The following is a 23,363-nucleotide window of genomic DNA, read 5'->3' as shown; positions in this document are numbered from 1 at the left end:
ATCATCATCGTAAAAATGAATACAACAGTCAGTTTCATATAAAATGCTCCCAACACGCCACTAAAATTCCACTTTCTTTGTAATCTGCTTGTTGCAGAGCTGAATATAAAAATTCTAATTCAGGGGTCCGCGTGTTAAAGGAAATTGTACAAGGTTTTGCATTGTTTCACGCACATTTCTTTGTAATTCAAGCATGCATACTCACCAAGCACGCTATTAGGAGCACTGCAGGACCTTTAATTTGTTGTCACCAATCGATCCTTCATTTCATGGACTCCACAACATGTTTGGAAACATTCTTTTTGAGGTTCTGCTGCATTTCATCATTTCTGCAGATTTATAATTTGAAGTTCACAAGGTGTTTAATTGCATACGCCCCGCGTTCCAACATCCATACTACCATACTGTTTAGTATGCTAGAAAAAGTAGTGTATTAAATGTAGTGTGCCAAAAGTACCAGGATGTTCTTCTACATCTGGTCGTATTTTGCATTCTGCAGCATGCGACTCCGGCTCTCCTGACCCACAATCCCCTGCAGCGGAGGGTACGTTACATCCACTGGGCCGCAGAGAAATATGGTGGTGCTTATGCCCCGCCCACAAAAGGCAATGGATATGACCAAGAGGGTCAAAGTTCGAGGCGCATGTGCCGATGGTAGGCGTGCTACATGAAACCGTTCCTACTTTTTTTTGAAGGGTAGCGGCAGCACGTACTAAACTACAACTTGACTTTTGATTTCATCGTCCATTACGCTGGAAAAACCAAAATGGAAGAAACAACACGGAGACAGCAGGCGTTAAATTGCACCAAAAACATTTTTTATTCTATAAAAGAAGAAGGAAGGGAGGCGGGAAAATAATCACAACTGTACAGGGAGAAACTGACTTTTAAACACCATGAGTCACAGTATCAAAAAGCTCACGTTTTCCTCACTGATCTTTACACATTTGTTCTGTACAAATACAAAAAAAAAAAAAAACCAAAAAAAAAGAACCAAAAAATATTATTAATAACTGTATTATTATAATGATAACTGCATTGCACTGAGTAAATATAGTACTGGCCCATAAGTTACTGCATTCAATAGAAAATACCTAAAGTTTGGGATTTGCAGAAGAAGCGACTGACGGTGAGTCGAGGCACTCGCACGCAGACGCTCAGTGACGTCACCCTCAGACATGAGCTCTATCCCGGTGAGGTCTCAGCAGGGGGCTTTTTTAAATGTTCCTGCTTTTATACATAAACAAAAGATTCAGAGGAATACTGAGGAAAACAAGCTCGCAAAACAAACCAAAAAAACAACAACAGGAAGCAGGACGAGAAAAAACCAACAACATGTACACGTGCATCAGTCTCCTGGCAACGACTCGCAACTAAAAGATTTAGTGCGTGTTGTCGTCAGCAGGCTCTGATGTAATTACTGACTGTCCTCAGTGTGAGTCTGGAGGTTTTTACTGTGTGTGTGTGTGTGTGTGTGATGGTCACGGTCACCGGCGCTGATCAGTGTGCTTGTAAAGCAAAGGGCCGACATCATTTTCAGGGGATATACTCTAAAATCAGGTCCAGTGCTGAAACATTGAGCTCTGTTGTAGTACGCGAATCCCTCGTTAAATCATCTTCAGTGTGATTTCACAGTGGAGTTATTTTTCTTTTTCGTCCTCCCGGTCGTCATCATCAATGTTAAAGGACCGTCCTCCAACTGTCTCCCACACACCGACATGCTCACCAACGTCACTAAGAAAACAAGAAGACTACTCTCCATGCAACACAAGTGTGCACAACACAAGTGGGACCAATCTTTTTTTAAGAAACTACGAAACTACGAAACAAATGTATTAGATTTGAAAAAAGGAAAAAAAAAAAAAAAAAAAAAATTACACATGATGAAACACATTTTCAAACCAACGGAGGAAGAAAAACAACGATTTTTTTTTTTCACATTATCTAGTCAGTGTTAAAAATAGAAATTCACCCGTTACATTTACTCTGCACTTTTTTGATTATATACATTTATGTACATGGATTTCTCTTAATTATTTGTCATTGTCCTTAATGTCTCTATCAACAGTTTACAAAAGAAAGAAAATTGCAATCAAATGCATATACTCTTCTACAAAGATGTGCTTAGTAACTTTTTTTTTTTTTTTCTTACTTGAAGCAGAGGGGGATGTTAAGAGAAATGGGAACATTGCATTGCTCTGCACTGCAAAAAAAAATAAAAAAAATTAAAAAAAAAAACCCCATCAAAACGAGTGACTGAATTTCGTTCAGAAGTTTCTCTTGATGACTGAACCAATTTGACTTATTTTCCCGGATTCAGTGACTCTGCTGATATGGATCTTTCTTTCTTTTTTTTTTTTTTTTGCAGTGTGCAGACCAAACAACAACCTGCCCTGTTCGTGGCATGCACTCAGCTCGCAGAAAAAGCCTTGCGCGTCCGTCTCAGTGATCATACGATGAAAAGTCCGATGTAATAACATTTTTGCTCTCACTTACTAGCTTTTTGAAATGACGACAACGACGACGACTCTGAATGGCTAAAGAGAAGAGCGTTTGTGGGGACACATCAGGGCGATTAAAAGCCCGTCCCGCCGATCACAGCGGACACCACGACCGAAGCCTGCACGAGCTCCTGTCCGTGTTCATCTTCTGTGACAGCAGCGTCAGAGGTGGCCTTTTGTTCTGTGATCGACAGATCGGGCCTCTACGCACATCCTGACCTTCCCTCTTTTCTTTTTTCTTTTTTTCATAAAGGCTCTTGTTACAACCTATGTGAGCTGCTTATCAGCAGTCCGACTACCGGCTAGAGCTCTACGACTGAGTTCAGAACAGCGCTCGGAGCGAGGTCTGCGTTTTTTTTTTTTTTGTGTGTTTTATTTTTGTTGCATAATCAAGTTCAGCCCAGATCAGGAGCTGAACAACAGCCCACTTAAGATATGGACACCGTGGGTTGGAGAGCAGGGATTGGGGGGTTGGGGGGGAGGAGGGGGTTGTCAATTCTGCTCCAGAAGATGTAAAGTTGAAAAAAAAAATTTGCTAATTAAAGATGGAGTTTAGATTGGGCTAGATTTTAGGGAAGTTACACCAGGGAAGTAAAAAAAAAAAAAAAAGTCCAAAAAACAGGATTCTCTGTTAATATTTTTGTGGACGTTAGTTTCTTATTTTGGATTCTATCAAAATGGGAAAACAAACTCCGTTGAGAGAATTGACTCCCCCAGCCCCGGTAGAAATGCTAGTGAGGAGAGCGCTTGGTTTCCCCATGGTGTTAAACCCCAGGCACCGCCGACCCTGACGGCCCGACGAAGGGCCTGGTTTCTCCCAGAACCACTGACAGACGCCCCGGACCACTCCGACCCTCAGTGGCAAGCCACGGCGGCTCCACGGTCCTGCTGCTCTGTGGACGTTTAATAACCTGAGCGAAATGGCTTTGAGATAGTTGGGATGCTTTGGTGGAGCTTTCTGCTGCTGCAAATGTTGCTTTGTTGAATTTTCTTCTTTTTTTTCTCAAAGTAAAAGACCACATTTTCCTCAAACCATAAAATCTGATTCTGATCTTTTTACTTAATTCAAAAGTAACTCTAAAACAACATGCTTATCACCTGTTGCAACTGACGATAACATGGGGAACAGATGTGGAAAGGTTTTTACATGGTCATTTCTAGAATTACATTCCACATGTGATCACAAGAGTTTTTACACATGTGAAATTCATGTGTTTTTTTGTTTTTTTCTGCAATGTTCTGTAATGCTGAAAAGACTGACGGACCTTCTCAGCAGCAGCCTATGCTCGTATTCTACTAAAATATATCCCCCCCCAAAAAAAATCTAAATTTTAAAGGTGAAACATTTACCAGATTTAACACCCATCACTTCTTGATTTGGAGCTGAAAATATTTCGCTCTCGCTGCCGTGACGAAAGCGACGCCGCAAAGATCGGGTGCTCGTGAGCTCCCGGTCGGCCTCGGACCCGACGTCGTCTCTCAGTGGTTCTGGTTTCGCCCTTACAGACTGACTTCAGTTATTAAGGCTCAACGGGCAAGAGGTAAAAGAACGACAAGTGCCCGGAACACACACTCGTACAAATCTTAAATTCTGATTATGTGTTTGTCTCAAAAAAAACATGCACACGCACACGCACACACACACGTGAACAACACACGCAAACAACACTCGCACACACACTCCGAAAAGCTCCCCTATTTCCCTGCGTGAGAGTTTGACTTCTATTCTCAAACTTTTTGTGTCTCCTCTTGTCTTTTTCACAGCCTCAAAAAAAAAAACAACAACAAAGGATCTGAAATTAATTTTTTGTTTGTTTTCGTTTTGAAGACGCCCTTTCATTTCGGAGCGCCAAAAACTAGCGAAGAAGAAGAAGAAGAAGAGGAAGAGGAAGAGGAAGAAAAAAAAAAGTAGACAAGACTGAAGGCCTTTTTTGTTTTGGTTTTTTTTGTGTTTTTTTTTTCAGAAAACGGCAACAACGACGCATAAAAAGCAAATACTGTTATCGAAGAAGAATCTGAAGTGTGTGTGTGTGTGTGTGTGTGTGTGTGTGTGTGGAGGGGGGTGAACACAACAAAGTGATTGATACAATGCTAATAAATGAATCTTTATAAAGTTCACAGTCTTGTAGCTCCCTGTACCGGGGGAGTGGGGACGGTGGGGGGGGGGGGGGGGGGGGTTCAGATAGAAGCTACTGTTAGCTCTTAGCCTCAGACACCTCTGTCACGCGTGTCAAGGAGGAAGTATACACGTGACGTCACTTCAGCTGCTGTAAATAACATGCAAAGGCGGACTCGCACGCGCCGATGTGCAGTTTAGTAAATACTTTTGGTTCTTTAGGAACTCTTTCCAAACACTCCCAGGAACTATATGTTGTTGTTGTTGTTTTTTTTTCCTAATTACCGTCCGTTCCTTAAAAACTCTGAAGATAGTTCCCGCTGTTGAGCATTCAAAAGCAGAGCACAATCATTTCATGTATTTAATTTAAGAAACTAGAGAGACATTTTAAGCGTTTCTCCTGCGAAATCTCGTCATTTATCATCTGTTGTCACTGATATTAGCGTGTTGGACAGTCTCCAGCTCTGAGTGGACACAGGAAGAGATCTTAACTACGTGTATCGCCACTGATATCTTCCATTATAGCGTATTAGTATCAGTTAATTAGATGTTTGAAAATTGCTTGTAAATGCTGAATAGTAAAAGCAAAACGTCTGGGAACCAACCTGTCACCACCAAACTGACGGACTTCTTTACCCGTTGCGTAATCAGATAGTTTCTGCAATTAGACCGTTATTTGACCATTTTAGATCCTTGAGTCAATACAATAAAAGGTTGGAGAGAAATGGAAAGTTCTTCCTGGAAAAGTTCTGGTGGTGGAAAAAGGGGCGGCGGTTATTTGCGCCCTCGGGAATCGCTTCCGCTTCCAAAAAAAAAAATCCAATCAAGAAGTAAAACTGTGGAGTCATAATTTCCCAATTGTGGATATGTAAATAATGTTAATTGTAAAAAAAAAAAAAAAAAAAGCAGCTGAAGTGACATCAGGATCCTCATTTGAGTTTCAAAACAACACATCCTCCTCTTCCTCCTCTCCTTCCGGATGGATGCATGTGACGGATGGATGAACGTCCCTGATGCTCGATGTCCTTCGGTCCGTCCTCCTCTCTCGTGCGACTCCGGTCGGAGGATGGCAGAGAGACGGGTGTTTTCGGGGAGGTTGGACGGTGTTTACGTGCTGAAACGCACAGACGCATTCCCGCGTATCCTGGGATTTGGAGATGAAGAGGAGGAGGAGTAGGAGGAGAAAGAAGTGTGCCCCTTTTTTTTTAATTTATCTTTTAATCTGCAGACGAGGGCTTAAAATCCCGCAGAGGTTCGCCGGAGGTGAGGGGGCTCTGGTACAAGATGTGCTGTGAGGGGAGTTTGAGAAATAAAGGGGGTCGGAAGGTGTTCTTCGCGGGAGGAGTCGAAGCGGGGAGGTCAGAGTTCACATCATCACGTGGCGGCGGCGGTGCAGGGAGAGGTGGTCGGACCGGGAGAAGGAGCGGTCGCACTCGGTGCAGCGGAAAGGTTTGATTCCCGTGTGCTTGCGGAAGTGTCGGGTCAGCTCGTCGGAGCGGGCGAAGCGCCAGGTGCAGCCCTCCCAGGTACAGTGGTAGGGTTTCTCTCCTGGAGGGACGCAGGAGACACGGAGAAGAGTTAGGGGAGAGGAAAGGACGGGGAGGAGGAGAGCGGTGGACAGAAAGGACGGGAGGGGGAAGAGGGAGGTCGGGATACTGGTGGAAACAAAAATGGGCCGAGAAAATGAATAAAAACCCATGAAATCCTATTAAAGAGTCTTACCAAACCATTTTCAGTCTGCACAAGCATTTTGAAACGCACAAGTCTGCATATTTAACCAGCGATATGTTGGCCCGTCTCATCATTTGACCGTTTTTTTTTTTATTTGCTACCTCGACAGTTGCGCATCAACTGTCGCTCACAGCTTCAGTTTTCTTTAAAACATTCATTAAAATTCATTTAAGTTCGTTAAAGCTATTTAAAAAAAAAAAAATGCTGTACTCAGGGGGAAAAGAAAAAAAAAAAAAAAGAAGCTTTGGCCGGTTTTGGCGCATGCTGATTGGTCAAAATTAACCCGAGGTCTACACCCAGGAGGATGGAACGATTCCTTAGGGAGCGCCGCCAGACCCATATTCATGCAGTGAAATTGGGTCGAGCAAAGCAGGAATGGTTTAAACCTGCAGAACTAGTCAAACTGTTGATTTACTACTCTGTTTATGATTTTAGTTTTTTTTATTTTGGGTTGAACTGCCCCTTTTTAAACCTGTGCAGAACACCCTGAAGGCATGGCTGTGTGTTTAGCTCAACTCTTACCTGTGTGTATCCTCCTGTGGGCTTTGAGGTGGGAACTCTTGGTGTAAACTTTTTTACAGCCTTCATAGTCGCACATGTGGATCCGCCGCCTCTTGATGTCCGGTGAGTCCGGATCGACGGGCTCTAAGTCCATAACCGACCTGAGACGGAGAAACAGAGGCATCGCTGATTAATACACTCAAAGAGAACAATAATTTTCTACAACATTGTCCTTTTTCCCTCTAAAAGCATTTATTTGACCTTCAACATAAAATCAAAATCAGATTTTTCTGACTATAAAATCTGAATTTTGTGATAAAAAAAAAAAAAATCTAGCATTAATGTGACTATAGTATTGTGAAAAAAATGTATTAACCGAGTTGTGAGAAATATTCAAATATGCTTTTCCATGTTTATATTTACATTTTGTGTCTTTTTTTTTCTTTTTTTTTAAAAGAAATTTGTAAATTATACATGTTGCATCCTTTTCCTGGCATCAATTTGTTATTGCGGTTATTATTGTCTATTATTTGAGCTGATAAATCTGAATCTGTTTTAGGACCTGAAATGCAACATTTCTGTCAGATGTGTCATTTAAAACTATTTCACGTGCTTCTGTAGAGAAATGATGTGGTTTTATCTCTCTGGCCACCAGGGGGCGTCAGAAAGTCACACCGTGTTCAACACAGCTGCACAACAGCTTCTATTCCACCATTTCTCTCCCTCTTTATCTCTCATACCTTCTTCTTACCCCTCCATTTTTTTTTTTATTCCTTCTTTCCTCACACCGACAAGACAAAATCTGACAAACTGAACACATCCACATTCTGTTTCTACCTTTTGAAAAATAATTCCACAAGAGGAAGGAGACAAAGACAGTCGTTGTCTCGACTGTCACGTTCAAATGCAATTTATCTTTTGATGGACGTGGTGTAAATAAAGTTGACTCGAATAGACACTGATCTCCCGAGCCCATTTTACAGTGAGGTGTGACGGCAAACTGCATTACGTAACCTTGTTTACACCCTGGTTCTGGGACAGCCCTGCCCAGCAACACACACACACACACACACACACACAAATAATTCTCCATACACACACATGCATAAAAACACAAATGCCCACAAACCCACTTGTTCACTTTGATTGTATTGAATATTCTTGCTCTGACTGTATCTCGCACACACACATATATGCAACTCCACCCCCTAACCGTCACCGTCCACACCCTCGGCTTCAGTTAGGCAGCCTCGCCCACTGGGCGTGGCAGGATCCCCGTCCTGATTTACTGATGAACACACATGGACGCTCACTCAGAGGAGTCTTCAACGGCGCACTAACCTTACAAATAACAATCAGTCGAATGTCCATGAATACCAAAATGCCCTTATTTATGAGGTGTTCACTGAGCATGTGCACGCACACACACACACACATACACACACACACACACACACACACACACTCTCTGAACACACGGGCACACTTGTCTTCCTGTGTTACAGTCTGGGCGTCTCCGGTGTGCTCCGTTGAACGGTGGGTTATATAAGGTTATATAAGCATCCAGTCAGGGCAGCGCTGCAGTAATGTAATTAGTCAGGAGCCTGCAGGCGAGGGAGGCGACCCACACAAGCACTGAATTCCCCATAAACCCTGCTGCGCGTTAGCGTCTCCCTCGCCATCCCTGCTGACACGTATTAGGGCCTCCGCCGTCAGCTGACATCATGCGTGGATTTTTAGTCTTTATGGCCTGTTGAGAGTTTTACTGACATCTGGTTTACAATGGGAGAAAATGTTTTTTAGATTTTTTTTTTTTTTTTCAACTGCAATACAGAGACTGGCCACTAGGAGTGTGGCGTTGTGGTGTTTCCCTTCCTCTAAACAGGAGCGTTTTTTTGGTCGTTTCACGTCCTACCGAAGGAACTAATGAGACGCTATTTTAACACGGACGGCTCACTTATGGGTTACGCTAAACGCCAGTAAATGTATTTTCACAATTCAGGTGTATTTTCCAGCATTTTACGTGTATGGGTGAGATCATAAAAAAATACCATAAGTCATTTGTGCAAGCAGTCTATTATGACCCCTGTTTAAGTTCCAATGTAACTGTGGCGGTGCCCTCTGCTGGCCATAGTAATCTTAACGGGAGCTTCCAGGTCTGAAAACTTATGCCAATGGCAAAGTGCTATAAGGTGCAATACCACAGAGTGCCGCTAGGGGTCGGCTCCAAATAGGCTCTGGCGCCATTGACTCCCATTCAAATTCTATCATAAAATACAAAGTCAATACATTTTTTTCTACAACTTCTTTTGCTGTTGTCAGATAGATTATTAGTTTTCAGGCAGTCAATCTGAAAATTATTCCATCATTGAATAGATATTAGGCCTCAAATTGCAGCATGTTTGGGGGCGTGTGTGTTTGATTGACAGGTCTGTGGTGCAGTCAGAATTAGCAAGATGGCGACAACAACTGTTGGTTGCCGCTTGGGTTTATGGTTATGGTCCTCAAAAGAGTAAACTTCGGAGACTTCCTGTTTCAAACTCAACCCCTACTGTATGTTGGTATTGTATTGATGACTCTCCAATTTCACCCAAATTCTGATCTTCAACTAAATTTAGCCAAGTTTTTGCTTTGTGGAAAGTTGAAGCTAAACAAACAGGTGTGAAAAATACTTATGCAATACTTCTTTTCACCGGTGTGAGTGATAATCCAGAAGACGCAGTGGTCCAAGAGAAAAGACGAGCAAACGATACGGCCATTTGGGTTGGAGGACTTGTTGGTATTAAGCCCGAGCACCTCCAAAACACGAGTAAACTACAACTCAATATTGTACCTTTTTTTAATTTCTTTCCCAGCAAAGTATCTCATTCATTCCTGGATATTTAATCGTTGCACATGAACTCACCCTGCGTCGAGGCTCTGGGCGCTGAGGGAGGCCGATCCCGACTCCGTACCGCTCTCGGCATCGCTGTCGCTGTGATACTCCACCGGGGACGTCGAACCCGGCTTAATACGAACTGGAGAGGAAAAGGACAGAAAGAGAGAGTGAATGGGACATAAATCAGTGGCTCGAATAGATGAGGGGGAATACTGGGAGATGGAAAGGAAAGGGTGGGAGCCGGCAGCACAGAACAGCAGGGGGTTAATAACTTCTTAAAAGCAATGTCTGGATTCCAGGAACTTAGCAAGACAAAGACTAGCTCCAAGTGTGTGTGTGCGTAGTTAGGTGTGGTCTGTTCGGCTGCAGAATGAATGGATGAAATTTGTGTCTAAATCCCACGCTGGATTTGTCCAAGTTGTTTCTACATGTTTCTCAACAATTTCTAAATCCGTTTTTGTCCAACGAAACATCTTCCGGTCGTTCCGGCTCTCCCGTTTCAGGAACCTTTTCCAATGTCAAAGTAGGAGGGAGATAATGCGAACAGATGTTAATGAAAAATAATCTGAACTCGCACACAATGCTAATTAGCAATTAAGCGAAAGACAAATCTCTGGAGGCTACCGGAAGGCTCCGCTGGTTGTCCTCGAGGTTTTGGCAAGCTGTTGTAAATTCTCACAAAGAAGAAGACGGAGGAAGTTCTGCTTTTTGAATTCTTGATGACGAGTAAATGCTCGCGAGTCATCTTTTTTTTTTTTTTTTTTGTTTTTTTTGTTATTGTTGCTTGCGCGGCATTTGGAAGTTGAAATTTACGTCCGCCTCAGCGAGCAGGAGCGAGGACGGACTTTTGTCCCTCAGGTCTCTTCGTGGCAGATTACACCAGATCAGAGGATCACAAAATGACTGTAATTTTGCTGCTATAATCCAATAGTTTTATAATTGTGGTGGATCATATGTGCTCGTCAGAGCGTTTTTGTGTTTTCCAGCTGTTTGTTTCAGTTTCACGGCCCGCAGCTTTACGATTTAGCTTCAGTCCCACGGCTCTCAACCGTATCGTTTATAGCAGCAACACAATATTTTCAGTTGGAAGACCTCTCAAAACAAAGTGAATGGAACCTACTCGGCATCAGACAGAGAAGTCCATAAAGAAATTACGACATTTAGATTCTTTTCAGTCTTCTCATGGCCTTATTTTTTCAAAGCATCCTTGCTTTTCTTTTAGTGCCTTAAAGTCTCGCACAGTATATATCCTCAGACTAAATTATTTGTATTGACTCATTGTACCTGTGGTCAGATAAATCTATTAATCTGTGATTTGTGTGTGTCAGTGCGTCTCTCCTCCATCAGTTGTTCATTTTCATTTTCCCCAAAATTTACGATTCGACAGCATGACCGAAGCACGAAAACACGACATGAGCAAACAAAGAACAATTTATATAACTTAATCAGACTGGGATGATTCATTATTTGGTCTGAATGAAAACTAAAAGCCTCCCTCCTTCTCTTTCTCCTCCTCGGTCTACAGGAATGTGGCAGCCATACTGTTGAAAGTCCAGCCAGGATAGAGAGAGCCAGGATGGGGTGGAGTGGTTGGAAGGGTGACGCAAGGAATTTTGGGTGGAGTCCGTTTTGTATACGTGTGTGTGTGTGTGTGTGTGTGTGTGTGTGTGTGTGTGTGTGTGTGTGTGTGCGTGTGTTGGTGTGGGAAGGGCCACACACCAATAGAAGGGGTGCTCTTTGTCTCTGGGGACTATTAAGCCCCCCACCCCCCCACCCTTGTCATCTCTCCGCCACTGCAGCTTTCCTCTTTCAAAGGCACCCATCTCCTCTCCTTCTTCGACCCCTGCACCCTCTCCTCCTCATCCTTCCTCACCCTTCTTGCAGCAACCCCCTTACCCCCCCCTACCCCCCCCCCCCCCACACACACACACACATCCACCCGGTCTCACTCCCTTTTCTCTCTCTTCCCATCCGACCCTCCTTCCCCCGTTTCCTCCCACACAGCACCGCAGCACACGAGCAGCAAGCATCACCTGCTTCGTTTCGCTTTGCGGGTAAAGAAGGAAGAACAAAAATAAATATCTGAGCTCCCCATCTTCTTCTGTAACATCCTCCCTCACTCTTTTTTTTTTTTTTTTTGTTATTTCGTTTCTTTTGTCTTTTCGGGGCTTTAAAGCGAAATGTGGACAGAAAACCGAATTTGCGACGCAGCTCCTTTGGGATCCACCGGGCCTGTCGCACGAGACGGATGACACTCGATCACAGCAGTCAAAGCGACGCTTGAACGATGCCCGTGAGCAAACTGAATGCAACATCACTGTGTTGACTTTATCACACAACGTCAACATGACGAAGAAGCTGAAATCATGTTTCTGACTTGTCTCTTTCTCCTCTGGTAGAAAAGACAGCTATAAATTAACTGTGTAAAACAGAGCTGCTCAATTTGGGGCCCGCGGGCCAAGTTTGGCCCTCGCCTTCTTTGTTTTGCACATTTTATTCCAGAAAAGAACCATGTGGAGGTTTCATGTTTTTCTGCAAAAGTATTACAATTTCTGTTAAAAAGTAGTTTCAATTCAATGGAAATTTTATTTATTTTTATGATATTTTTCTATAGAATATATTTTAATGAAAAGTGATTTTGCACAACACAAACCATCCAGATAAAGTTTTGGCCCTTTTATAGGAAAGAATGTGGGTACGTTTATAGTTTAGTAGGTTTTCCACAATTTCTATCTGCAAAAAAAACAACAAAAAAAAACAGGTATGGAGGCAACAAAAACTGGTTTTAAACAAACCTCAGTTTGGCCAAACATAGGAAAAACGCAGTCAAAATATTGTCCCAGATGTCCCTTGTAAACATCCATCAGTTTACAGACCGATGTCCTGGCTTAATGTTGACCGAACACGATCCGATAGTTTTCCTGAAAAATGAGGGATTACTGCCAACATTTCAGGTCATTTCTGGTTTTACCCTGAAATAAAGTGGTTCAGATAATCTGCCGTCTTTACAACCTCTCTGAACATCCGACCGCTCTGCACTGTTTCTACCCTCGATGGACTTCTTGATGTCACATCCAACTAAAACTCCTCCTTTTAGGAGCATCTAAACACCACTTGATGCAGACGCCCAGGGTGTGTCGACACACGGCGGCGGGCCTCGGTCCTTGTGGCAGCTGCAGCAGGCAGAGTTGGTGGGAGTGGTTCTGGGAACACTGCCAGGGTAGGGAGGTAATTGGCACAGGTGTCTCATGTTGACTGATTACTCTCTCCCCCAATAAATTGGCAGTAGCGTGTTGAGACAGATGACTAACACACACACACGCAGACACACACCCACACCAGAGGATGTCAGAGAAGCAGCAGAAGTCTGCTAACAAACGGACAGACTGTGTGACGTAGCAGACGGGAAGCTTGAGAGCACCCATCTCTTTATGTTTTGTAATTGATCCTGTCTGGGAGACGATCCGTGTTGGTGTGCATTCAACTTAAGTCTGGTGTCGGACTGAGGGAAGCCACGGTGTTAGCAGCAGCCTTGCTGCTTTGCTCCAAGATGTGCGAGACTGAAAAGAAAGAAAAAAAAAAAAGCTGCTTTTCAGCCTAGAAAAACGTTACTCTTAATTGCAAGACATTACTGTTGCCATTAGCTGACATTTACATCCGCTATTATGAGAAAAGCTGGAAAATGAAGCTGTGAAATCACAGTCTAACGGTTGAGGGGTGGCTTGTTTGCGCGGGCAGAGAGATGGGGATTGATGAGGTTCGGGTGACCAGTTAACTGGGACATTTCAAATAAAAAAGAAAATGATACTGGCCGATTGTGTCGCATCATACCAGCGGACGTAGCTTCCGAGTCTGAGAAATGAAGCCAATGTGGAAGTGCCTTTAAATGTAATACCACTGAGTGCCACTAGAGGTTGGCTCTAAAAAGCCTGCAGCTCCATTGACTCGCATTCAACTTGTCTCATGCAATGCGAAGCCAATACAAAAAAATGTCCGCACGTTATCTCTGTGTTGTTAGCTGAAATGATTCCGTCTTATTAGTTTTCTGGCGGACCATCTGAAAATAATCCTGTCATTAATTAGAAAACAGGCCTCAAAAAGATGTGATTTTGGGGGCGTGTCTATTTCATTGACAGTGTCTCCATTCAGATCGAGTCAGATCCCCCGTTTGCTCCTCCCCCAGCTCGTCCAAATATGGTCACTTCCGGCTACAAACCGCTCTGAACTAGCAAGATGGGGACGGCCAAAATCAAACTCGAGGGTTCTTAACGACCTTTTTCAAACCAATGAGTGACGTCACTGTTGGTTCCGCTTGGTGCAGACACAAGATATTTAAATTATGTCAATTAAATAAATACTTTTTTTGCTCAAACTGTGCCTTAATATTAATAAGTAATCTCACAACTGACTACAGCATGAGCTAATGGTTTCAAAAACCCAGTCCTCCGATTTTTCTGAAACGAATGCAGGGAAATGAAGTAAAAGTAGAAGATTTGACACAAAGTGAGGAAAAAAGTACAAAAAAATGTAAATTACAATACTGTGTCACAACAAGTCCTGGCATGTACTGAGGTCCAACAGTCCCCGAGCATCTTCAGGCCGGTTTGTGTGCCGCAGACTGTCCTCGTTTACATTCCTGAGTCGAGGCCGCCCTGGTTTGAATTAGAAACCAAGGTGAACTACGCCGACTTTACTGAACAACTTTACTGCAGTTTGTCAAAAGGGTGGAGGCCTGTTTTGCCACCTCGGCTGAGCAAATGTCGAACTTCCCCTGGTACTTACTCAGGGACGGATTACACCCGCTTTTAACCTCTTCATTCACTGCTGTTTTATTGAAATCAGATAGATAACTTGGAGTAGTTAATGCTCTCCTGATGAACAGCTGACACGATGACAAACTCTGACTGTCAGGAGAGAAAATTACCTCACACAGTTTGGTACAAATCTTCTGTAGCCCAGGTTATTTTGGGTAGTTCGGCAGCTACAACTTACAGATGTCCTCTAAATGCCTCACACAAGCAGACTATTGGTAGACGCTAAAATGTACACGTGTAAGCTAAACAACTCATACCGGTGTGTGGACAACAATTAGTTGGTGAAATAAGGAGTTCAAATGTAAGATTTACCAAAGTTGAAACCGAGTGATTTTATAAACCTGCCCAGGTAGACCCTACGAGTGGTAAAAACTGCATTGGCTCACTGACGCTGAAGAGATTTACTTCCGCTTAAACGTAGGAAAAGTTCTGCTTTTGTTTTTCAAACAAAACTATGTTATTGCGGATGCAGCCGATCTATAAAATGTGGTATCAAATGAGAAGACGGTTTTTCATTCTAAACAGAATTGAAGCAATTTGGTTGGTGCCATAAAAGTATTGACGCTCAGCCCAACATATGAGGAACACAACTTTGTTCCTGTACCAGTTAAAAAAATGACAGATTATAAATTCCAGATTAACCCTCTGCTACTCTCCCTGCTCGGAAAAAAACACCCAAGATGGTCCCATTTTAACGTATGACGCAACCTGTGAGTTCACCCTACAAAATATTACAGGACAGAGTCAGCTGTGAACATTTCTCTCCAACATATGTAACTTTTTTCTTTTCCACAAGTAAGTTTTCCTTATTTTAAAGCGGGACTATCAATCATCTGGCACATATGGAGAGCTTCCAGAATGACAAAGATAGACAGGCAGACAGATGGCAAGTCTAACATACCACTAACCACAAGCACACACCGGCTCCTCTGGGAGACACTGTATTCTTCTGAGACCCGAGATCTCCCCATAAATGATAGAGCGAGCAATAGAGACGGAGCCGTGAAAGAATAATCACATGTGTGACAGTCAAAGATAGAAAGAATGACAGGGACGAGATGAAGTATAGAAATCGAACAACCATTTGAGATGTCAGATTTTTTTCCTAACTGATTTTGCTTTGCCACATTTTAAACAACCAATCTCTGTGCTTGGTACCATCTTAACATCCTGTTTCAACATGACACATATGATGTAAAAGGATGAAATTCTTAAATGCTTTTTCATTGTGTCTTAAAACCATATGCTCTCTCTCTCTCTCTCTATAGGTATATATATATGCCTCAAACTGCAATACCACTGTTTGCCACTAGAGGTTGGCTCCAAATAGCCTCTGGCTCCATTAACTCCCATTCAACTTCTCTCACGAAATACAAAGTCAATAAATTTTTTTCCACAATTTATTTTGGTGCTGTTGGCTAAAGTCGCTCCTTCTTATTAGTTTTCTGGCGGTCCATCTGAAAATAATCCCATCTTTAGTTAAAAAAATAAGCCTCAAAAGGACATGTTTTTTGGGGGGCGTGTTTGTTTGATTGACAGGTCCGTGGGTCAGTCAGGTTGTGGCTATCGGTGGGTGGTCCTCAGGTTTCAAATCAGGTGGAGTCAGATCCACCGCTCCCTCCTCCTCCCAGCTTGTCCAAATGTGGTCACTTCTGGCTCCAAACTCATTCCAAACTAGCAAAGATGGCGCCGGACAAAATCCGAACTTGACACTTCATAACGGCCGTTCACAAACCAACGGGTGACGTCACCGTTGGTGACTTCCTACCCAGTGTTAGAAGCTGGATCATTTCTGGTCATATTTGCCAAAACACAACACAAAAAAGAATTACCTCAAATGATGGAGACTACAAAGCGGGTGTCCAGACTAAGACAAGTAGCCCGCTGTACTGTAGCAGTCCAAACGTGTCTATAACAATATCTTGTAATGGAGGTTTTCATGGTACCACTCACCAGATCCTTCCGAGCGCCCGTCGCTGCCTATGAGCGGCACCGTAATGGCCGCCGTGGCGACGCCGTCGGTAGGCATGGTGGTGTAGACGACGGGCAGCGACTGCACCACCACGGGGATGGTCTGCAGCTGGCCCACCTTGCTGGGCATGCTGACCGACGGGATCGTGTGGATAACGTGGAGGATCTGCTGGCCGCCGGCGCCCTGCGTGGCTAAGATGGAGCCCGGAGATAGGACCTGGAGGCGCGAAGAAAGCAGTGGAGGGCGGATACAACTGGTTAGAGAGTGTAAAGAGTTTCATTATCAAAATGGAGGAGGTAGAAGTTTGTAGTTACCATGGAGCCTATGGACTGTACTGTGGAGGGGATTGTTGTGGCGCACAGGGTAGGCTGGGTGACGATGCTGCTGGGCGCCGGGTTGACCGTGGTGCTCGTCGTGCAGACGGAGCGGGGTTTGTTGAGCGACAGGTCGACGGGTTCGGTCTGGTCCTCGGCGGGGCTCGACTGGGGCGAAGAGGGCTCCGTTTTGAACTCTGTCTTCACCTTCAGGTCTGTCGGCTGTGAGCAGTCATCACCTACATCGGCCTGCTGGAGAGGACACGGGGGTTGGGGGGGGACAAGGTCAAAAAGAGTCAAAGATACATGAGGAAGCAGTGTCTAAAATAAATATAAATATTTAAAATAAAAGGAGTGTGACAATAATTTACCTAAACTAGATTTCCGTCCTGAAAGAAAAGCTGATTTTAAAGGGAAACCGGTGTTTTACTTGGACTCATGTAATCGTAGATAAGTGGAGTGCGCCAAAAAATACTCATACATGCTGCTTTATCGTCTAAAAAGTCAGCAGGAGATAAACAATCCACCACTGCAGAGAGGATTTCACTGTTTTCCTTCTGTGTTGCGACACTGAGCTGGAGACACACAGTCAGAGGATGTGATTGTCGCTACACAGTCACCTGACTGTAACAACGGACACCAGCACAGCATGTATTCGTATAAGGTGCATAATAGTAGGAAGTTATTTTAAGATATCCCGGATTACAGCAGAGAAACACTCTGATTCTTTCAATAAGACATGACATAAACTCATAGAAAAGATTCTCCCGCGACTTCCAGGGTGCATTTTGTCTGAACACTTTGATCAAACACTTATTATAACAATTCACTCTCAAATACAATGTACAGATGAAATCTGAAACTGCTGTTTTCTGTTAACAATCATGTAGCATTTTGAATTTACTCCAGAGACTCTGCCCCCTTTACAAACGCTGCTGGGTGTTGTAGTATTTAGATCCATCCGGCACACGAAACTGACGTCTCAATAAAAAAAAAAAAATGCAAAAAAGCTGAAATAACTTAAAGTGAAGGCTGTAACATAAAGCTATTATATTGTTAAAGTGTCCAGAAGGATTTTTTTTTTTTTTTTTTTTTTTTCTCTGCTGAGGAAAAAAATATCTGAGAAATGAGAATTTACAGGGATGGAAAAATACTTCCGTAACCAGCTCAACCCTTTATAAATATATATATATTTACATATCTTTGATGGCGGGCGCTCCCTTTTCAATCAATAAAGACCGGTTTGGTTAAAGTCTGCTTTGAGGGAAGTTCTTGATAAATGCTTTCATATAACCTGCATCAGGCTTCTTCTTTTTTTTTTTTTTTTTCCACACTACGCCCTACTTTTTCTCAGCCTCCTCAGAGGAGTGGAGAAACACCCACCCCCACCACCCCCCCAAACCCCCAACCCCTTTGCAGCCACCCAGGGCTCAGCTGCCATGCAGCTCCGAAGCACGGGGAACAATGGCTGCTGTGTGGTACACTGGGGTGGAGGGGGGTGGTGGTGGTGGAGGGAGAACGTGAGAGAGACAGAGGGAGAAGGGCTGCATGGGTATAGAGAGAGACTGGTACCGACGGAGAGAGAGAGAGTGAAAGAGAGACGGGAGAAACGGAGGAGCAGCGAGCCTCCAGTCGAGGAATTGGCCTGCGTCCAGTTCAGCTGAGAGTAGTTTGGCTCTGGGTGGAGACTCTGCTACGCCCTTTTTATCGGGTCACGCAGTTCAGATGGAGTGACGGAGGTCCAAGACTCAAATATAAGAGTCGGTAAACAACCTGCTGCAGCTAGAGATCACTACATATATGAGATTAACCACTCTTAAAGGAGCGTAGTTTGTTATGTTTGACTGTCACATCCAAAGCCTTTTCAGGTTGATTCTTGACATTCAAGGCAACTACAGGTGGAGTTTTTTCTTTCTTTCTTTCCTTCGTTAAAATTTGCAGACTTTGATTTTGCAAATCAGCGATCCATCTCAATGACTCCCTTAACTGCGTGTTCAAGATCGCTCCGCATGGAGCGTCTAGTGTATTGTCTCTGTTTGAAAGTAGTCTTGGCAACAAATACAAAAAAAACTCGGTAATACGAAGGGAAGGGAAGGGAGATACAAAAAAAAGAGGGAGATCAGAAAAGAAGAGAAATCGGGGTCGTAACATGATTATAGTGAGACAGTCTCAAAAAAAAAAAAAAAACTGAAAAGAAAATGAAGTGTGAAAGAAGTGAGGGAGTGGGTGAGGAAGGGAAGAGACGAGAGAGAGAGAGAGAGAGAGAGAGAGAGAGAGAGTGAGTGGGAAAGGCCTAGCGTTGCCATGGAAACTGGGAGCCATCAGCTGACTCCATGTTTTTTCCACTCGTTCCCCCACCCACCACCAACTCCCTTCCCTTTTCCCCTCCCCAATCTGTTCATCTTTCCATCACTTCACCCCCCCGCACCCACCTCTCCTCCTCTTCTTTTCTTTCTCTCACTCTCTCCATCATGACCACACCCCCCTTTTCACCTTTTCCCTCCCACACCCCCCGCCTCTCCCTGCAGCATCCCTCGCTCTCGACATCCACCACACCCTCCTTTCCTTCCCACCTCACCCTCTCATCCCTCCGCCAGCTTCCTTTCCTACCCACTCCTATTCTTTTTTTATTTTTCTCCTCTCCATTTTTTTTTTTTTTTTTCCCTTCCTCTCTTCACGGTTGCTCAGATTAAACCCACAACTCTGTGCAAAATCCCCCCAAAAGAAGAGAATGAAAAGGCTGAAAGTCCGACAGAAAAGAGAAAAAGGACAAACCTCTGCGGACGCTTGCGAGCTCTCTGATCTGAGAGAGAAAGAGATGGGGGACAGAGATGAGGGCAGAATGATTGGCTTCAAAAAAAAAAATGAGGATGTACGGCAGCTCATTACCAGCTGGGTATAAAAAAATGTCTCGACACTCTGCATACTCAACCACTGATGCTAATTTTTGGAGGGAGAGAGGAGGACACATCCAGCTCAGCGTCAAGAAGGGCGAAGGCATCACATTCAAAATGAGATAGTTCTCCATAAAACAAAACATTTGAAATGTTGTCTCTGAACTATTTACGATTAAATGTGCATTTATATGATTTTCAAATCGTCGCATTCTGTTTTTTTGTTTACATTTGACACTTTTTGGGGATTTTGATTCGTTCACCCTTCAAAATATTTGCATTTGATGTTGCTAATGGATTTTTTCCCCGCATGTCATAGACGTGATCTCACACAGCGGGTCAAAAAACGTACCCAGTCGGGGATCAAAATTCGCCTGGCTGCGCCAACTGTCGCTCACGGCTTCAGTTTTCTTCGCTTTGAATACAGTCCTGTAACTCGGACTCGTATTAGATTTCGATCAGCTCCTCTAAAGGGCCGACCAGTCGGGGACAAGTGTCGGTGATTTAACCGCTTTTCGTCCCGCCACTCCTTCACCGAATGTTCAGCTTTCAGCGCGGAACGAACGCTCAGCACCTCGACAAGCTGCCAGCGTTCATTAATACGACTTAAAAATGATGTTGTACTCAGGGGGGGGGGGGGGAAATGCTTTGGTGGACACCGTAGTTTAGTCGCAGCGGCGGCAAAATGTCGGACGGTTTCGGCGCACGCTGATTGGTTGAAATGAACCCGAGGTCAACAACCAGTAGGATGGAACGACCGCAAACGATTTCTCTATGGAGCGTGGTGAGAACCCATATTCACGCCGGCTCTGGTTCCCGCCGGGCAAAACAAACATATCGCTGACGCAATAACTTGTTTTGACCGACCGTTATTGTGACTCAAAACTACAACAATACCACACAATAATATAGAAAATAACAAAGACACTGGATCCAAAGTGACGATTAGTTCATAATAAAAAAAAATTTTAAAAAATGGTGAAAACAGAATAAATCTGAATGGCAAATATTCTCGAAGTCAATATTTAAGAGGGCTTAAGGCCAAAACCATTAGCATAAGAAATATCTGGAGCCCAGCAGAACAAAATATTAAAGGTGTAACAACCTCAGGATTATGTAAATATACATAAATGATCCATCTGAGAACTTTCCAGCATTTTTTTTCTGAGTCTCTCTTAAAGCCAAATAAAGTCAAGAAACTGAACTTCACTCGGAAATCCACGGTGACCTTTCACTCGCCCCGCAGTCCAAGTTATTTGCATCGTTTGTGAGTCAGACACCGAGGCTGTAAAATAACCGTCAATCACAACAATCTGCAGCACGACTCGGCTCTAAAACGGTCAACTCTCCACGTCAGACTGAAAAACACCTCGCCGAGCTCGACGTGTTGGAGTGGAGCTTCCTCCTCCTCCTCCTCCCTCTCCACTGCACTTCTCAGTTCAACTGCTCCATCATAAAATGGGTCACCCAGTCTTCGGCTTGCAATTAATTCATGTGATCTCTGAGTTGAATGGAAGCGGGTAGCAGCTGTGACTGCGGCGCCGAGGAAACCCGGCAGAGAGAAAGATGTAACGCGTCCGGATGATTTTAATTGCGCCGTGCTCGCACTGCGATTCACAGGAGGAAAAAAACAAAACAAAAAAAGTAACCTTGTGTTACTCACAGAGGGACTTTTTTTTTTTTTTTACATGTGAAAGTATGTAAGATGCGTGACGATATTTAGCGAAGGGCTGGAGGAACCGTAGCTGCACAACAGAGAGAAGCGGCTTCATACTGACTTTCCCTTCCTCTATTTCCCACTTTTATGACGTCAGAAGCACCAGATCAGTGTTTTTAATAATGTGACTGTGCCCAATTTAACAAAGGGTCAACAGGTGACACTAAACGTGGCTGATTATGCACCATTGTGTGTGCACACAGTTTATAGATGTCAGATTACATGACAAGTGGGGTAAACAGCTCCGATACCAAACTGCCATTAGAAAATGACTTTTTGAAGAGATCATTTTCTGCCTCGACGGAGACGGCAGAATGTGAGGCGGCAGGCAAATTCACGATTTTGCACAACGCGCAGCTTGCCAGGATCTTTAAATAAGGAACACAGATTATAAAACTTGTGCCAAGATCGCACACTATTCAACGGGGAAGGTCTCGTACGTCACAGTCGACCCCTTTTTCAAAACGCAGGAACTTTTCCACAAACCGTTGATGTAATAGATCACTTATTAATGTAAAGTATACGGTCAAACCACCGCAACAGATTTATAGCTTTTGTGTTCCTTCTACCTTTATCACAACGTCCATTCAAACCCACTACGGGAAATTACCACCCAAAATACTTCCAGATACCATCTAAATGCAAACAGGTGCACGCTAAGCTGAGTTGTAGCTCTAGAAAGCGTCCAAATGGTGCCCAAGGAGGAGAATATGATCTTGTGTGAGAGGTCTGATAGGCTTTCAGTCCACGTCGCTGTTGTTTTTTTTTTGTTTTTTTTTCTACTAGAAGAAATCAATAGGTCCCGAGGTGACGCCGACGGTAGTGACTGTGTATAAAAGGTGACGGCAGGATGGAGGAAAACAATGAAACGGTGGAGGGAGGAGGAATGACGTGAGGCAACCTTTGGCACTGATTTACTCGAAGGATGTGCGTGTGATCTGTGATTAACACTGATTAATTATTATCATCATGTGCATGCACTGCATGTAACTATATTGTGTGTGTGTGTGTGTGTGTGTGTGTGTGTGTGTGTGTGTGTGTGTGTGTGTGTGTGTGTGTGCGTGCGCGCTTGAGTAAATACAGTTTGTAGAAGGCAAATATGGACAAAAAACACGGAGAAAAAAACAACAGCTGGGTGAGATATTAAGCACATAGCCACGCCCAGAACACACACACACACACACGAACACACACACACACACACACACACACACACACACACACACGCACGCGCGCACATGCATCTCCACCCACTTTGCAGCCCGACCCACCCAGTGCAACGCTAACCCTGCGGTAAAGGGTGAATCCACTCTCCTCTGCGTTCACCCACCTGTTGGCCGGCCGATCTCAGCGCAGCTCACAGTGACTCCTCACCGCCGGTAGTGTTGACTCTCAACCTAATGTGTTACCTAATAGGAGTTGCCACAGTGTTGGATTTCCTGGGTGCTTCGTAACTTGTTCGCCCACGCAGGATGGGCTGACTCTAACCTTACAGCAAAACTCTGCTCGAGTCCAACAGCAGCTGTGCAGAGAGCTGCACAGGGACACACACTGCAGCTTCAGTTTTCCTCGATTATAATAAAACAAAACAAACAAAAAAAATCCACCTTCAGATACACGAACTGTAATAAAAACACGAGGAAATCAAACCACCCTTTGTCACGTTAAAAAAAAAAAAAAAATAGCACAATTTGAGTGTGAAATTAAAGGCCTTGATGTTTAATTAAGCATCTGCAGGAAACAGCATTGTGTTTTATTTTTTATTAATGCCACCGCCGTATGTGATTTTAGCACGCATAGGCGTAATTAGTAGACCTCACCGGTGCAGTTGTCTTTAATAAAACATCAGTTAGGAGTACCATTACTACTCCGTGAGCTTTTCCAGCTAATAGGTGCTTCAGTGTAAAGGTTTACATTAATGCAGG

General features: G+C 43.8%; 1 protein-coding gene across 2 annotated transcripts in view; it reads right to left on the bottom strand.

The window, feature by feature from the left end:
- Positions 1–796: 796 nt before the first annotated feature.
- klf8 (Kruppel like factor 8) overlaps positions 797–23,363 on the bottom strand; it is a 62,480-nt gene continuing 39,913 nt past the window's right edge. The window contains exons 3-7 of one of the 2 annotated variants that reach the window (XM_069145936.1): positions 16,828–17,076; positions 16,495–16,729; positions 9,755–9,866; positions 6,871–7,010; positions 797–6,165 (exon numbers count right to left, since the gene is read on the bottom strand). In XM_069145936.1, coding sequence (XP_069002037.1) covers positions 5,984–6,165; positions 6,871–7,010; positions 9,755–9,866; positions 16,495–16,729; positions 16,828–17,076 — 918 coding nt within the window. In that variant the 3' untranslated portion in view covers positions 797–5,983. Of the gene's footprint in view, positions 6,166–6,870; positions 7,011–9,754; positions 9,867–16,494; positions 16,730–16,827; positions 17,080–23,363 lie in introns of both variants that reach the window. The other variant, XM_069145935.1, reaches the window with a different exon arrangement.

This window comes from Embiotoca jacksoni, unplaced genomic scaffold, assembly GCF_022577435.1.
Source record: "Embiotoca jacksoni isolate LCO1_2020_lvr unplaced genomic scaffold, fEmbJac1.0.p SCAF_13, whole genome shotgun sequence".
NCBI classification, from domain to species: Eukaryota; Metazoa; Chordata; class Actinopteri; family Embiotocidae; genus Embiotoca; species Embiotoca jacksoni.
Note: the sequence above shows the minus strand (reverse complement) of the source record. Positions and strands in the feature narration are given on the sequence as shown.